Below are 16,811 nucleotides of genomic sequence, written 5' to 3'. Positions count from 1 at the left end.
GCTGGCGTTTTTAAACACCTCACTATTACTGCTGGACTGAGAATAGTCCACCAACCAAAAATATCCAGACAACAGCTCCCCGTGGGCAGCGTCCTGTGACCACTGATGAAGGTCCATAAGATGACCAACTCAAACAGCAGCAATAGATGAGCGATTATATCTTTATATCTACAAGGTGAACCAGCTAGGCAGGAGTGTGAATGGACACGGTATTTAAAAACTCCAGCAGCGCTGCTGTGTCTGATCCACTCATGCCAGCACAACACACACTAACCCACCACCACCATGTCAGTGTCACTGCAGTGCTCCACCACTACGAATGATCCACCACCTAAATAATACCTGCTCTGTGGTGGTCCTGTGGGGGTCCTGGTCATTGAACAACAGCGTGAAAGCAGGCTAAAAAGGTATGTAGAGAAATAACTGGACTACAGTCAGTAATTGTAGAACTATAAAGTGCTTCTATATGGTAAGTGGAGCTGATAAAATGGACAGTGAGTGTAGAAACAAGGAGGTGGTTTTAATGTTATGGCTGATCAGTGTATATACACACATACACATGGCCTTTTTCCCCAACTGTACTCCCAATCTGGTCATATCCAATTACCCGACTGCATTTTGCCTCTTTTCTACTGCTGCTCATTTCCACTCTGACCGAGGAGAGTCGTGACTAACACACGCCCCCTCTGACACGTGTGCAGTAGCCAACTGCATTTTTTCACCTGCACTTGGCGGATTCATATGGGGATCAGTCTCGCCTAGGAGAGTCACACACCAATCTCCATATGAGCCAGTAAAAAAGCCAATCATTGTCTGTGTGGGTGCCCTGAGATTTGCACTTGCTTTTTTTACTGCTGCACCACCTGAGCTCTTATTATTTTCTAAGAATGAACAGCTATTGTTATGGAACACAAGCAATTAGACGAAATGATGTGTTACTACTGTTATTATATATCTTTATATTGCTATTATTAGTACGTATTACTACTGTTTTCCTCGTACTAAAACTGTCATACAGTATGAGCTACTTCATGATTTGTTTTTACAAGCCGTAATTCACAGTAACATGGTTAAATATAGACACTCGGACTCTTTAGTCTTGTCTGAGAGGTTTGTAGTGAGATGACTCATTGCAGATGTATTAAATATCTACTCTTTTGATATTCGATTCCTAGATGTTTCTGAAGAGCGACCGTGTGGCCAAGATGGTTCAGACAGGAGGCTTCTCAGCCATGGACTGCCGCGAAGTGTTCAAGCGCCACATCGAGAAGCGCGTTCGCAGCCTGCCTGAGATCGATGGCCTGAGCAAGGAGACGGTGCTGAGCTCCTGGATGGCCAAGTTTGATACCATCTACCGCGGGGACGAGGACCCACGCAAGGCTCAGCAGCGCATGACTGCCAGCGCCGCATCCGAGCTCATCCTCAGCAAAGACCAGCTCTACGAGATGTTCCAGCAGATCCTCGGCATCAAGAAGTTCGAACACCAGCTGCTGTACCAGGCCTGCCAGGTGAGTGAGCTGTCAATGGAGTAGTGATAATTTAGCTAAAGCGATATAAAGACAGGGTTTGAAAGTTTCTGTTTACCACTGTGGACTGCAATGTGGGCGCATTGAAGCCTTATCTCTTGTTGCTTGCTCAATAATACAGTTACACAAATCCACAAAGTTGAATCAGTTCATCTGGACACACGTATATGACTTTAATTTACATTTAATTATGCATTTCCTAATTAAGCAAAGTGTCCTGCACATTGATCTAATTGCAAACTTAGGATATATAATTCAGAACATTAATAAAAACTTCCTATAACACTGAAATACTAGTATAGTAGTGGTAGTAACTCTCCACTCTCTAACACTACACTTTACAATTATATATGAGTAAAATCTTTCAGAAATCCTTTTTTCTTGCATTGTTTGGTGACTTTAAATATCATCCATGTTTGTAATATTTATTTTCCATAACATATTTTTAAGAATTTTTAAGAAACTAGGCTTTCGTACGCTATGTGTAAACTGTTCAACAACTCGATCCAAGCGCAAAAAAAACATTTAGCATGTTAAATATCTGCACCTGTCTGCGACTTCAAATCCTGTAGTGTGAAAGGCATTGCGAGCAGGTTGCGAGTGCTATGTCGAACTACAGCCAATGAGAGCGCAAGATACTGGGTGAGGGGAAACCCGGGGTTGTAAAAAGGTTGGACAGGGGCATAATATGGTTTTTATCAGAATACATCGGCACACACACAAGCTTTACAGTATTTGTGATCTTATTGTCCACGCCAAACTATAATACCAGCAATGCATAGCAAAAAATATTTATTTACCTCCAACTCATTACAGAACACAACAATCCCTGCTGGTCGCATAGCCACATCCACTCAGATTAATTTATTTTTCCTTTTATTGTTGACGTGCATTTTTGGACGCGGTATCAATTAAACCCCTCATCACTTCTCGCATTTGTTTTCGTGACAAAACGTAGTTTGGGAGACCAGACAGACTCATCTGCGATTCCTCATGATGGTGAATCATGTACAGTGAAACCCCCTATCACCGATCAGTCGTGTAGTGTAAAATCCACAACGTCTTAAAAGACTCCCGATTGCAAGAGATCCAGTTGTGTAGTGTGAACTGTACAGTGACCTGACAACTCCGAAAGTGGTGTAATGTGAACTTGGCATTACTTTCAGTCCTACTCATATACAACCATCTTCCACTTAGAAACCTTGTAAAATTAAACAAAGTTGCCTGAGATTGATTAAAACACATTCTGAGTAGTTAAGTACAAGTGTTACTAGATTCAGTGTTAAACAAAGATAAACAAAGTTTAGTTTCATTAAGTTACTATACACAAATGGCACCCATTCGGTGGAATGGCCCAGATGTACATGTACAGAACAGACAGAACAGAGAGCTGGTGTAGGTACCCAACATTCTCAGAGTCCTCTTAATGAGTTTATGTTTTTATTGTAATGCAAAATGTGATCAGCTGCTTTACATTGCTCTTAAGTATAAGTAAGTAAGCATCTATGGATTTGAAAAGGAGTGTTTCCCAGAGGTGTCAGAACCACTGATCAAGATGAAAGAGTTATAAAAAATAATTATGATTAAATGAAGTTGGGAAAAATCTTCTTGAAGAACGTCGTCCATTTCTGTGTCTGAAAATGTATCATTTATTAATACTGCTTTAAGCAAATCCTGCAACATCTGAAATTAGGTCTATGAATAATGAGCGTTAATTTATTCTTTCAAAGCCGTGATTAGAGGCCTTGTTGAGATTAAGTAAGAATAAAAAACGGACATCTTCTCATCAGTTTAATAGATTTGATCATTATCTTCCTGCCTGCATGTTCTCATTATACACGGACATTTTCACACATGTGAATTACAGTTGTCTGATAGGAAGGGTGGGCGGCACGGTGGGTAGCACTGTCACCTCACAGCAAGAAGGTCCTAGGTTTGGGTCCTAGTTGGAGCTGTTCGGGTCCTTTCTGTGTGGAGTTTGCATGTTCTCCCTGAGTCTGTGTGCTACTAAATTGCCCTAGGTATGAATGTGGTGAACTGTCCAGGGTGTTTTTTGAATTTCGAATTTTGAATTTGAATTTTGAATTGTAGCCACTGCAACCCTGAAACAGAACAGACAATGAATTAGTGATAGGAAGAGCTAATTTTTATTCATTTGACTTTGTTATGAATTTTTTCAGTGTGTGTGTGTGTGTGTGTGTGTTCTAAAAGAACACGAGACAAACAATACCACGTAATTCTTACACAGATGACTTTTAGAGACTTGAGGTTTCATTAAGCAGCGTCACATTACGTTCTAACAGTTTTCATTTCATGGTACAAGCTGTTCAGAAACAGAACTCGTTGTTTTCTTGTTACTCATCTGAGAATATTTACTGCTTAAACACTCGTTCCACACACTCATGTGGAAGTGATTTCATTCTACAATGTCTTTGCTGAAAAGAAAAAATGTCAAATGTCAAGGTACCAGTCTTTGGACCCAGGACCTTCTTGCTGTGAGGCGACAGTGCTAGCCACTTAGCCACCGTGCCACCCCAAATTCTTAATGACTTTATATGCTTTTTATAGTGCACTATATAGTGTGTAGTAGCCAGTTGCAGCCAGTAGTTGTTGTGCCCTATGTAGTGCACAGAAATAGTGGGTAAAAAAAGACTGGTACGTATCATAGTACATAGTGGTTTAGTGTTAGGTCATGGTCACTTTAAGTCACTTACTATTAATGATTACATATAGGTCGTGGTAGCTCAGTGGTTAAGGTACTGAACTAGTACTCAGAAGGTTGCTGGTTTAAGCCCCACTACTGCCAAGTTGGGCCCTTGAACAAGGCCCTTGATTCTTAATTGCTCGAATTGTATTCAGTCATAATTTTAAGTCACTTTGGATAAAAGCTTCTGCGAAATGCCATGAATAAAATGTACAGTGTATCACAAAAGTGAGTACACCCCTCACATTTCTGCAAATATTTTATTATATCTTTTCATGGGACAACACTATAGAAATAAAACTTGGATATAACTTAGAGTAGTCAGTGTACAACTTGTATAGCAGTGTAGATTTACTGTCTTCTGAAAATAACTCAACACACAGCCATTAATGTCTAAATGGCTGGCAACATAAGTGAGTACACCCCACAGTGAACATGTCCAAATTGTGCCCAAAGTGTCAATATTTTGTGTGACCACCATTATTATCCAGCACTGCCTTAACCCTCCTGGGCATGGAATTCACCAGAGCTGCACAGGTTGCTACTGGAATCCTCTTCCACTCCTCCATGATGACATCACGGAGCTGGTGGATGTTAGACACCTTGAACTCCTCCACCTTCCACTTGAGGATGCGCCACAGGTGCTCAATTGGGTTTAGTCCATCGCCTTTACCTTCAGCTTCCTCAGCAAGGCAGTTGTCATCTTGGAGGTTGTGTTTGGGGTCGTTATCCTGTTGGAAAACTGCCATGAGGCCCAGTTTTCGAAGGGAGGGGATCATGCTCTGTTTCAGAATGTCACAGTACATGTTGGAATTCATGTTTCCCTCAATGAACTGCAGCTCCCCAGTGCCAGCAACACTCATGCAGCCCAAGACCATGATGCTACCACCACCATGCTTGACTGTAGGCAAGATACAGTTGTCTTGGTACTTCTCACCAGGGCGCCGCCACACATGCTGGACACCATCTGAGCCAAACAAGTTTATCTTGGTCTCGTCAGACCACAGGGCATTCCAGTAATCCATGTTCTTGGACGGCTTGTCTTCAGCATACTGTTTGCGGGCTTTCTTGTGCGTCAGCTTCCTTCTGGGATGACGACCATGCAGACCGAGTTGATGCAGTGTGCGGCGTATGGTCTGAGCACTGACAGGCTGACCTCCCACGTCTTCAACCTCTGCAGCAATGCTGGCAGCACTCATGTGTCTATTTTTTAAAGCCAACCTCTGGATATGACGCCGAACACGTGGACTCAACTTCTTTGGTCGACCCTGGCGAAGCCTGTTCCGAGTGGAACCTGTCCTGGAAAACCGCTGTATGACCTTGGCCACCATGCTGTAGCTCAGTTTCAGGGTGTTAGCAATCTTCTTATAGCCCAGGCCATCTTTGTGCAGAGCAACAATTCTATTTCTCACATCCTCAGAGAGTTCTTTGCCATGAGGTGCCATGTTGAATATCCAGTGGCCAGTATGAGAGAAGTGTACCCAAAACACCAAATTTAACAGCCCTGCTCCCCATTTACACCTGGGACCTTGACACATGACACCAGGGAGGGACAACGACACATTTGGGCACAATTTGGACATGTTCACTGTGGGGTGTACTCACTTATGTTGCCAGCTATTTAGACATTAATGGCTGTGTGTTGAGTTATTTTCAGAAGACAGTAAATCTACACTGCTATACAAGCTGTACACTGACTACTCTAAGTTATATCCAAGTTTCATGTCTATAGTGTTGTCCCATGAAAAGATATAATGAAATATTTGCAGAAATGTGAGGGGTGTACTCACTTTTGTGATACACTGTATGTGTATATTTAAGAACAATGTGCAGTAGTAGCTCAGCAGTTAAGTTACTGGACTAGTAATTAAAAGGTTGCTGGTTCCAGCCCCACCACTGCCAAATTGCCTCTGTTGGGCCTTTGAGCAAGACCCTTAACCCTCAATTGTGTGAATTGTATTCAGTGATAAGTCACTTTGCATACAAATGTAAATGTTACTAAAAGTGAAAACTTGTGTAAACTGGACTTAGTTTTGCTTTTACATGTAACTATACTGTACATAACATTAAAACCACCTCCTTGTTTCTACACTCACTGTCCATTTTATCAGCTCCACTTACCATATAGAAGCACTTTGTAGTTCTACAATTACTGACTATAATTGTAGAAAAGCACTGCTGTGTCTTATCCACTCATACCAGCACAACACACTAACACACCACCAGTGTCACTGCAGTGATAAGAATAATCCACCACCTAAATAATACCTGCTCTGAGCCGCTCAGGTGGCGCAGCGGTAAAGTACGCTAGCGCACCAGAGTTGGGGTTTCGAATACATCGTATCGAATCTCAGCTCTGCCTTTCCGACTGGGCTGGGCGGCAGCATGAACAACGATTGGCTGTTGTTCAGGGTTAGAGGGTAAGAAAGTCGGATCATAGGTCCTCATAACTGGTGCGACTGTGGCCCCTGCTGGCTGACTGATGGTGCCTGCACAGGGCTGAGGAATAATGCTGATAGGGGTGTGGCCCTCCATACACAGTGCCCGTCAAGTGTATGAACTCGACTCGTGCAGGTGAAAAATGCGGTCTGTACTGACTGTACGTGCCGGAGGCGTATGTCAGTTGAGAGGCGTCCTCAGTCAGCGGTGAAGGGTCGAATCAGTATAGAGGACGCAATCAGGGTAATTGGACACGACTAGATTAGGGGGGAAAATTTGGGAAAAAAAAAAAAACCCTGCTCTGTGGTGGTCCTGGGAGAGTCCTGACCATTGAAGAACAGCATGAAAGGGGGCTAACAAAGCATGCAGAGAAACAGATGGACTACAGTCAGTAATTGTAGAACTACAAAGTGCTTCTATATGGTAAGTGGAGCTGATAAAATGGACAGTGAGTTTAGAAACAAGGAGGTGATTTTAATGTTATGGCTGATCGGTGTATACTGAGAATTTATCTTGCATGTGGCATTATTCGAGTTGTAGAAAACCAGTCAACAACTTGATTAATCCAGAGTCCAGAATTAACCTTTACTGTGGTCTAGTCACTTTGAAGTTGCTTCAGTTAGTTGTACTAGTGGGACACTTTTCTAGTACGTTTTACTTTTTAAAACTATAAGTGACATTAAAGGTCCTTTACACTGTTGATATGACACATATTTTAAAAGATATTCTTGCTAAAGGTTTAACATTTTTAAACATAAAAAGGGCCATAAAAGTAAAGTCTGCCAGTAACTTAACTTGAGTCAGCAATGAGAAAGTTTAATATTTTGCTTTTGCCCAAAGGTGTACAAATTGACTAAGGTTTTCATCCTTAGATCCAGGAGAAGCAAACCACTCCAAACTCCTATTTTAATCCCCTATCAGGCTAAGCAAGCAGACATCAGGAATGAGTCAGAAGCTTAGCTGTCATCATCACTCTGCCAGCTGGTGACAGCAAAAGCCTTTCAGATCATAAAGACATGATGAGTGCTCCACAAAGAACATTTCCAGTGATAAATAAAGTCCTAAAGTACTCAACAACATGCTGGTTAAATGGTGCACTTCTGTTGGAAGGATTGGTGATTCAGATTATGTAGACTGGTTTTGAGGTCCAGTTAATCACATCACACAAAAATGAAATGAAAAAAAAAATCCCAAACGGTTGAGTGGAGCAGTGCTGAAATACACTAACCAGTCCTGAGATCTCGAGCTCTTGAGTTTGAATCCTATTACAGTACCATTCTCAAAGTCAGTGAGCTCTTTAGAGCGACCCATTCCTTCACAAATGTTTGTAAAGGCAGACTGCATGGCTAAGTGCTTGACTGTTTTATACTCCTGTGGCAATGGGACTGAATAAAACACCTGAATTCAATAATTAAGAGGTGTGTCCCAATACTTCTGTACAAATAGTGTATCTGTTACATACAGTCAAGGCTGTACCTAATTCGAGGTTATGAAAATTGCGCTACGAACTGTGAAATGAGTCTTTTCCCATGTAATATGCAATATGCTGTATTGAAACGTGTCTGCTGCAGGCACTGCCAATTATGCCCACTAGATGGCGCCCAGCTGTCCGGTGGCAACGCCAAGTTTCGAACCAAGTCGTTCAGAATCTCGGCGCTGGTGTGCTAGTGGTATTGCGTAGCATTCAAGTGCCGCACAATTACTGGTTAATTTGCAATCTTAGCGGGCCGTTCAGGTGGCGCAGCGGTAAAACACACGCTAAACACCAGAGCTGGGATCTTGAATACATTGTATCGAGTCTCAGCTCTGCCTGCCGGCCGGGCCGAGCTGACGCATGGACAACGATAGGCCTGTTGTTCAGATAGGGGTGAAATATTAAAGAAAAATAACTATAATGCAATTATAAAATAACTAGTTAGTTTTATAACTAATAGTTATAAAAAATAACTAATGCAATTACGACCTCTGCTGGCTGATTGATGGCGCTTTCATTGCAATCATTGCAATTAAATTAGGATAAAAGGCTGAGGTTAGCTTTGATAAGTTTTTAAAGCATTTTACTTAGGGCTGGGCGATATTGCAAAAAAATTAAATCTCAAATTTATTACCGATTTTCGATTACATTGAAAAAAGACTAAAAAAAACAGCACCACCTATAATTATCCTTTCAAGGAACTCAAACTTTCTAACAATAATGATATAACAATAATTAACAATAATTAAAACAAATTAGACATCTTAATTAGCTATATCCTTTTTAAGAATAGTTCACAAACAACTCACTTTAAATAATGTGCAAACAAAACCTCCTTACAAAAAGTTCTTTACAGGTTTTAAAAAAAAAAAACACAAGCCTGTGTACTGTTTCCACCAATGAAGTGAGTCTGTATCAGTATCTACGCTAGGGGACATCAAGTAAGCAGTCAACTCAGCTTTGATTTTGTCCTCTTGTGACTGGGGGGTGAATGAAGGTGGCACGTTCTGCTTCTAACAATATAGACTACAATTCCCATGCTCCCACGGACTCTCACATGACTATCATATATCCCTGGTCAGCCAATCCTGATCAGTCCTTCCGTCTGCGGAGTTTTGATTCAGTTCAGCTGTGTTCAATTCCATGAATCTTATTAAATACTTTTGTTTGTCTGTCTCGTTGCGAAGTATTGCCGATCGTGTTTGCGGTCCTTATTTCTGAATCTAGCCGTTACCATGTATGACCCTTGTTGTTATCCGTTTACTGTTCTTGCTTGCGCCTTTTGGTTTTCTGCCTGTCTGTTTATCCTCTGGTATTGGACTCTGCCTGATTTTGTACACTGATTTTAGATTGCCCTTTTGATATTAAACTTTCCTTGATATATATTTCGCGAGCGTCTGGTCAGTTTCTGCCTCGTGACATGTTGGAATTTTAATTAAAATATAAAGTTTGTAAACTTGTACAATCGCGATTGTCACATTTTTAACATCGAGTGAAAACGTTCATTCGAATTAACCGAATTAATAGTGAAAATCGCCCAGCAATAATTTCACGATTAAGCTAAATTTTAACCTCAGTAAATTTTTAGTCAATAGTCTTCATCATACACATTTTGCTCACATTACTCAAAAATCGATTATCACATCAAGCGTGTTTTGGAACTGTACACATCAAATTGCTTTCAAACATCAAACCAAGGTTACTTACCTTTAGGGAATGGAAATCAGCTTAGTCTTTTTTTGGTGGTTCCCAAGGCTATGCGTAGAAGGGTTTATTTTTTTCTCTTTGGCAGCCAATAGACGACTCATGCACCACCTGGAGTGTATTTAATGACAGCACAATCACCCTCCGCACACATGCACAAACGCATCCACATCAACACAGATAAATCAAGAGGTCCATCATCTGACATTAACGAGCTCTTTATCTGCTGTAAATTTCATGGGGGTAGTGCAGAGAGAGATGCTGCAGCCAAGTTCTGCGAGCACCTTATGTCTTACACCTATTAGCCAAAACATTAGGACCACCCTCTGGTAAATGTGCATGCGAATGCCTGTTTTGTAACAAGTGCACATTACAGTCACGGTTATATTTACATTTTAGGCATTTAGCAAACGCTTTTATTCAAAACAACTTACAGTATACAGTCTAAGCAATTGAGGGTTAAGGGCCTTGCTCAAGGACTCAACAGTGGCAACCCGGTAGTGGAGAGGTTTGAACTAGCGACCTTCTGCTTACTAGTCCAGTGCCTTAACAGCTAGGCTACAACTGCTCTGTAGACTAGTGGCCAATTTATTGTTGGGCCGATGGTGGTTACTTGTAATGCACATGTTAAATGTATAGCATATATGGAAAGGCACTGAATGACCTTGATAAGGGCTAAATCGTTATGAGCAGATGACTTGAGGTATCTCCAAAACAGCAAAGGGTGCTCACAGGATGTTGGGCGACCAAGACCTATAATGCCAGAGACAAGAAGGCTATTGCATCAGGAACAGACCAATAAAAGGGCTACTGTGGCACAAATTGCAGATAACCGGGGCACCCAGATGGCACAGCTCACCAGTGCTGGAATCCTGCTAACAGTCAACTTTGCGCCTATTAGCAGTCACAGTTGGCAGTGCCTACAGCTGACAAAATTGTCTACTAGTCTGCTGGGTGGAGAATGACCAGACTAAAAAAGGGGGTGTAAGGACTCTGGTTAGTAGCTTGAGATGCTTGTACAGAAAGGCGTGAATCCACTGAAGTATGAGCGAATAAGAAGATGTCGGAGGAATCGTTTGTCAGGCAAATACACTCTCCTTTGGTGTGATTGGGGTATCCCAGCAGCGGAATACTATTCAAGATGCACTTGAATATAGTGTAGGATGACAGAGGTTATAGGACCTGCGGAATGCTACTTGGCTACACTAAATTGAAGAAAAAGGGTGAAAATGCATACATGAAATAGTAAAAAAAAAAAATGAATAGCAGATAATTTCTATATTGGTGATGAGGTGAATGTGTCACATTGCATTCTAGTTCAACAGTGCATTGAACTAGTGAAGAAGGCTGAGTACTTGCCATCCAGTCAGAACACCCATGACAATATCAGTCCACCGTCAAAAGCACCCACAGTGGGCAAGCAAGCATCATATGGACCTCAAAGCAATGGTAGAAGGTGGACTGGTTCAAATGCTACTTTCTCCAAGATTGTGTGGACGGCATGTGTGCATTGTTTACCTGAACAAAAGATGCACTTAAATATACTGTAGGATGACAGAGGTTAAAGGACCTGCTGGTACCAGATACCACAGGACTCAATCAGATGTCTTTATGGAGTCCATGTTTTGGCAGGTCTGAGCTGTGGGTGGGTGGTCCTGTTATTTTTGCTCATCAATGTATTTCAGTACTAAATATTTCATCTTGGTGTTGTATAATACTCACTCTGTGTACAGCCCATTAGATATTCAAACCTTTATCTGGAAATCAGAAGATTGAGCACTCGCATCAATAAATAACTCCTGCGGTCTTACTAAGAGCTACTGTTGGTAAATCTTAATGAGCCATAATGCACAACTACTGACCAAGCAATGGCGTTCCTCGGGTAATTAAACAATGTATATACTTCATTAAAAACGCCTACTTTGATGGAACAGCTTGCATTTTCTATCTACAGTTTGTGTCAGTTACCCCGTAGTTCTTGATTAATGGTGATTAATTATTGACAGGATGCTAACTGCTGGATTTTTGCTGTTAGTGAAGCATTCTCTACCCAGCAGTGACACTAAAGTCTTTAAAATTTCTATCAATGCTGCTGATCTACTTGGTGTAGGTTTACCAGCCTGACATCCATCACATTGTCAGGACTGTTGTAAAAAGGACAAAATGGGAACACTTTTAAGCATCCCAAATAACCCCCTCAGAATCAGAATTGTTGCAGAAGGGGTTGAGAAACTTGTCTATAATTACAAGCCTGACTAATAATCTATTTAAAATAAGATTTTTATTTATTTATTAGAATTTTAACATCATGTTTTACACACTTTGGTTACATTCATGACAGGACTAAGTGACTTAAGCAAGTGACTTAAAGTATCTCCAAAACAGCAAGGGGTGCTCACAGACAACTACAAACTACAAAGACTCATTGATGCCACAAAAGGTGAAAACTATGGCATCTGGTACGGACCAAAAAAAGGGCTACTGTGGCACAAATTTCTGATAACCAGGTCTGCACAAATTTCTGATAACCGGTCGGCTGGGCGCCCCACAGCAGGCACAATTGGCAGTGCCTGCAGCAGACAAAATTGGCCACTAGTCTGCTGAGTGGGAAATGACCAAACTAAAAAAAGGGGTGGAGTCTCTGTTGCTGTGTATGGACCCTGGTTAGTAGCCTGAGGCATCGGTATAGAAGTGGAAATTGGAGATCAGTGTGTGTGACTCTCCATGCTCAAGACTTTGGTTACATTCATAATAGGACAGGTAAGATTCATCAGTTTACAAGTTTAATGTCAAACACAGTCATGGACAATTTTGTATCTCCAGTTCACCTGACTGCAAGTCTTTGGACTGTGGGGGGAAACCGTAGCTCCCAGAGGAAACCCACGCAGACATGGGGAGAACATGCTAACTCCACACAGAAACTCCATCTTTCTGTCTATCTACCCATCTCTCTCTCACTCTCTCTCTCTCTCTCTCTCTCTCTCTCTCTCTCTCTCTCTCTCTATATATATATATATATATATATATATATATATATATATATATATATATATATATATATATATATATATATATATATTAGGGCTGTCACGCGATTAAATTTTTTAATTGAGATTAATCGCGATTAAAGAACCAAATTAATCGCAATTAATCGCAAACTAATAACTAAGCAAAATTTGAACAGTTAAGCACATTTTTATTGCAAGAACATGTTTACCAATAAAAACATTCATAAAATTATGATAAAATTATTAAATCTAAATTATTTTTAGAAAGTCAGCCAGTGCCTATATAGAGTTGTTAACAGTTACCCATCTTTCAGCCAATTATTTAAAATGACAAGTCTGTTCACATTATCTGATGAAAGTGAGGATCTTTTGCTGTTCATAACCCTGCCACTGAAAACAGGCGCTCATAATATGAACCATTTCTAGATGCAACACCAGTGGTGTAACTAGGAGCTCATGGGCCCCAGTGCAAAAAAAAAAATTTTGTTAAAAGTACTCACTCAGAAGTTAGACTTCAAGTCCAAATTCTTGCCTCTGGTATTTTTAATGCACAGTTTTAGTTATTTTACTTAACGAAAATATTGTAATATAATAATAACGACCTGGCAAGTGCAGCCAATGGGGGGGGGCAGCGAGGTGAGTGGTTGAGTTCATGTCGTGGAGGACGACTTTTTTTGTATAATATACAGTATATACTGTATACAGTGTATCACAAAAGTGAGTACACTCCTCTCATTTCTGCAGATATTTAAGTATATCTTTTCATGGGACAACACTGACAAAATGACACTTTGACACAATGAAAAGTAGTCTGTGTGCAGCTTATATAACAGTGTAAATTTATTCTTCCCTCAAAATAACTCAATATACAGCCATTAATGTCTAAACCACCGGCAACAAAAGTGAGTACACCCCTTAGTGAAAGTTCCTGAAGTGTCAATATTTTGTGTGGCCACCATTATTTCCCAGAACTGCCTTAACTCTCCTGGGCATGGAGTTTATCAGAGCTTCACAGGTTGCCACTGGAATGCTTTTCCACTCCTCCATGACGACATCACGGAGCTGGCGGATATTCGAGACTTTGCGCTCCTCCACCTTCCGCTTGAGGATGCCCCAAAGATGTTCTATTGGGTTTAGGTCTGGAGACATGCTTGGCCAGTCCATCACCTTTACCCTCAGCCTCTTCAATAAAGCAGTGGTCGTCTTAGAGGTGTGTTTGGGGTCATTATCATGCTGGAACACTGCCCTGCGACCCAGTTTCCGGAGGGAGGGGATCATGCCCTGCTTCAGTATTTCACAGTACATATTGGAGTTCATGTGTCCCTCAATAAAATGTAACTCCCCAACACCTGCTGCACTCATGCAGCCCCAGACCATGGCATTCCCACCACCATGCTTGACTGTAGGCATGACACACTTATCTTTGTACTCCTCACCTGATTGCCGCCACACATGCTTGAGACCATCTGAACCAAACAAATTAATCTTGGTCTCATCAGACCATAGGACATGGTTCCAGTAATCCATGTCCTTTGTTGACATGTCTTCAGCAAACTGTTTGCGGGCTTTCTTGTGTAGAGACTTCAGAAGAGGCTTCCTTCTGGGGTGACAGCCATGCAGACCAATTTGATGTAGTGTGCGGCGTATGGTCTGAGCACTGACAGGCTGACCCCCCACCTTTTCAATATCTGCAGCAATGCTGACAGCACTCCTGCGCCTATCTTTCAAAGACAGCAGTTGGATGTGACGCTGAGCACGTGCACTCAGCTTCTTTGGACGACCAACGCGAGGTCTGTTCTGAGTGGACCCTGCTCTTTTAAAACACTGGATGATCTTGGCCACTGTGCTGCAGCTCAGTTTCAGGGTGTTGGCAATCTTCTTGTAGCCTTGGCCATCTTCATGTAGCGCAACAATTCGTCTTTTAAGATCCTCAGAGAGTTCTTTGCCATGAGGTGCCATGTTGGAACTTCCAGTGACCAGTATGAGAGAGTGTGAGAGCTGTACTACTAAATTTAACACACCTGCTCCCTATGCACACCTGAGACCTAGTAACACTTACGAGTCACATGACATTTTGGAGGGAAAATGACAAGCAGTGCTCAATTTGGACATTTAGGTGTGTAGTCTCTTAGGGGTGTACTCACTTTTGTTGCCGGTGGTTTAGACATTAATGGCTGTATATTGAGTTATTTTGAGGGAAGAATAAATTTACGCTGTTATATAAGCTGCACACAGACTACTTTTCATTGTGTCAAAGTGTCATTATGTCAGTGTTGTCCCATGAAAAGATATACTTAAATATCTGCAGAAATGTGAGGGGTGTACTCACTTTTGTGATACACTGTACATATACACATATCTTTCTGGATCTTTCTTATCTTGCTTTAAATTGTATTTTAATCCTAGGATTTAGGGCGTGAGGGTTGCATTGGGGTCGCAGTTATGCTGTCTCCATGATTCAGCTCCTCTGGATCAATGTTGTCATTCCTGACATTTGTTAAGAACACGCTTTTAGCATAAAGGACACAGACCCACATTATTCTTTTATAAACAGAACCACCTTGGGTGCAACCTTCGATGTTTACTCTAGTCGTCTTTCACTCCCTGGTGATTTCTGATCATTACAGTTTAACTGATGTTACAGGACAATCTAAAGCTGTTCAGTGGGGCTGAGGTCAGGGTCTGTGCAGGGTACTGGAGTGTCTTTAGACCGAACTTTCAGTCATGTCTTTATTTATGAATCTTGCTTTGTGCACAGTCATGCTGGAACGCAAAGGGGCCTTCCTTAAACTGTTGCTGCAAACTTTTTCTTATATAATTGATTTTATTTTATATATTTTATGTGTTTTTCTCCCATTTTCTCCCAATTTAGTGTAGTCAATTTGTCATCTGCTGCTGGGGATCTCCGATTTTTTGCAGTTGAGTAGGGTATGTTGCTGGTCACGCCTCCTCCGACCCGTGCGCAGCCCTTAACAGAACCATTTTCCACCCATGCACTCTGCACAGGCGCGTCTATCTGCCAATCAGGGTCCTTGATTTATTACACCTGTTAGCAATTGTTGTGGCTGAAACACATGAATTCAAAACTTATTAGTTTCCAAATAGTGTACATTTCATACTTTTAGCTTTCTATGTTAAATACACAGTTTATCTTGCAATTTAATACATTTCCTTGCAGGTACAGTGGTACCTTGTAACTCAACGTTCCCTAAACTCTAAGTCTTTGAAACCTGACACCCTTCGGTGAGAAATTTGTACCCTTAACTCGACATGTCCTTTAAACTCGACGTTTTGTTTAGCTCTCGGCTTGAGTGGTGCGGTAAAACGTCATCAAAGTGAAGCGAATATGAGACAATCATGCCTTTGTGTGGAATAACCGTCAAATCCAGACTAAAAGCTTCACATGTATCTGTGTTTAGCTGGATTTTTTTCCTGTTTCACTTTTAAACTTGTGTTATAGCTCAAGGTGCTGAGAAATTGTAAGAATCAGTTTTTCTGAGAGAGTCTGAAATGCTTATAGTTGCGCCCAGGTGGCGCAGCGGGATATTCCGCTAGCACACCAGCACCGAGATTCTAACCAGCACTACTCGGTTCGGAACTCAGCGATGCTACCAGTCAGCTGGGCGCCATCTAGCGGGCATAATTGACAGTGTCTGCAGCAGACACGGTTCTGCTAGGGCGGGATGACCGAAATATGTGGGTGGGGTCTTCAAAACGCTGTGTAAAGACCCTGATTGGCAGATAGAGAGGCGCCTGTGCAGAATGCATTCATGGGTGAAAAGGGTTCCACTAAGGGCTGCACATGGGTCGGAGGAGGCGTGAGCAACAGTATACCCACTTTGACTGCAATCAGGGATCCCCCAGCAGCGGAAGACAAATTGACTACACTAAATTGGGAGAAAATAAATAAATAAAATAGAAAAAAATAAATAAATTATAATAAAAATAGCTTAATG

General features: G+C 41.5%; 1 protein-coding gene across 14 annotated transcripts in view; it reads left to right on the top strand.

The window, feature by feature from the left end:
• The window catches only part of cadpsb (Ca2+-dependent activator protein for secretion b), a 172,671-nt gene that overhangs the window by 55,875 nt on the left and 99,985 nt on the right, over nucleotides 1-16,811 (top strand). For all 14 annotated transcript variants that reach the window (XM_062997880.1, XM_062997877.1, XM_062997875.1 and 11 more), the window contains one exon: nucleotides 1,176-1,508. In XM_062997880.1, coding sequence (XP_062853950.1) covers nucleotides 1,176-1,508 — 333 coding nt within the window. The remainder of the gene's footprint in view (nucleotides 1-1,175; nucleotides 1,509-16,811) is intronic.

This window comes from Trichomycterus rosablanca, chromosome 6 (genome assembly GCF_030014385.1).
Source record: "Trichomycterus rosablanca isolate fTriRos1 chromosome 6, fTriRos1.hap1, whole genome shotgun sequence".
Taxonomy (NCBI): Eukaryota; Metazoa; Chordata; class Actinopteri; order Siluriformes; family Trichomycteridae; genus Trichomycterus; species Trichomycterus rosablanca.
Note: the sequence above shows the minus strand (reverse complement) of the source record. Positions and strands in the feature narration are given on the sequence as shown.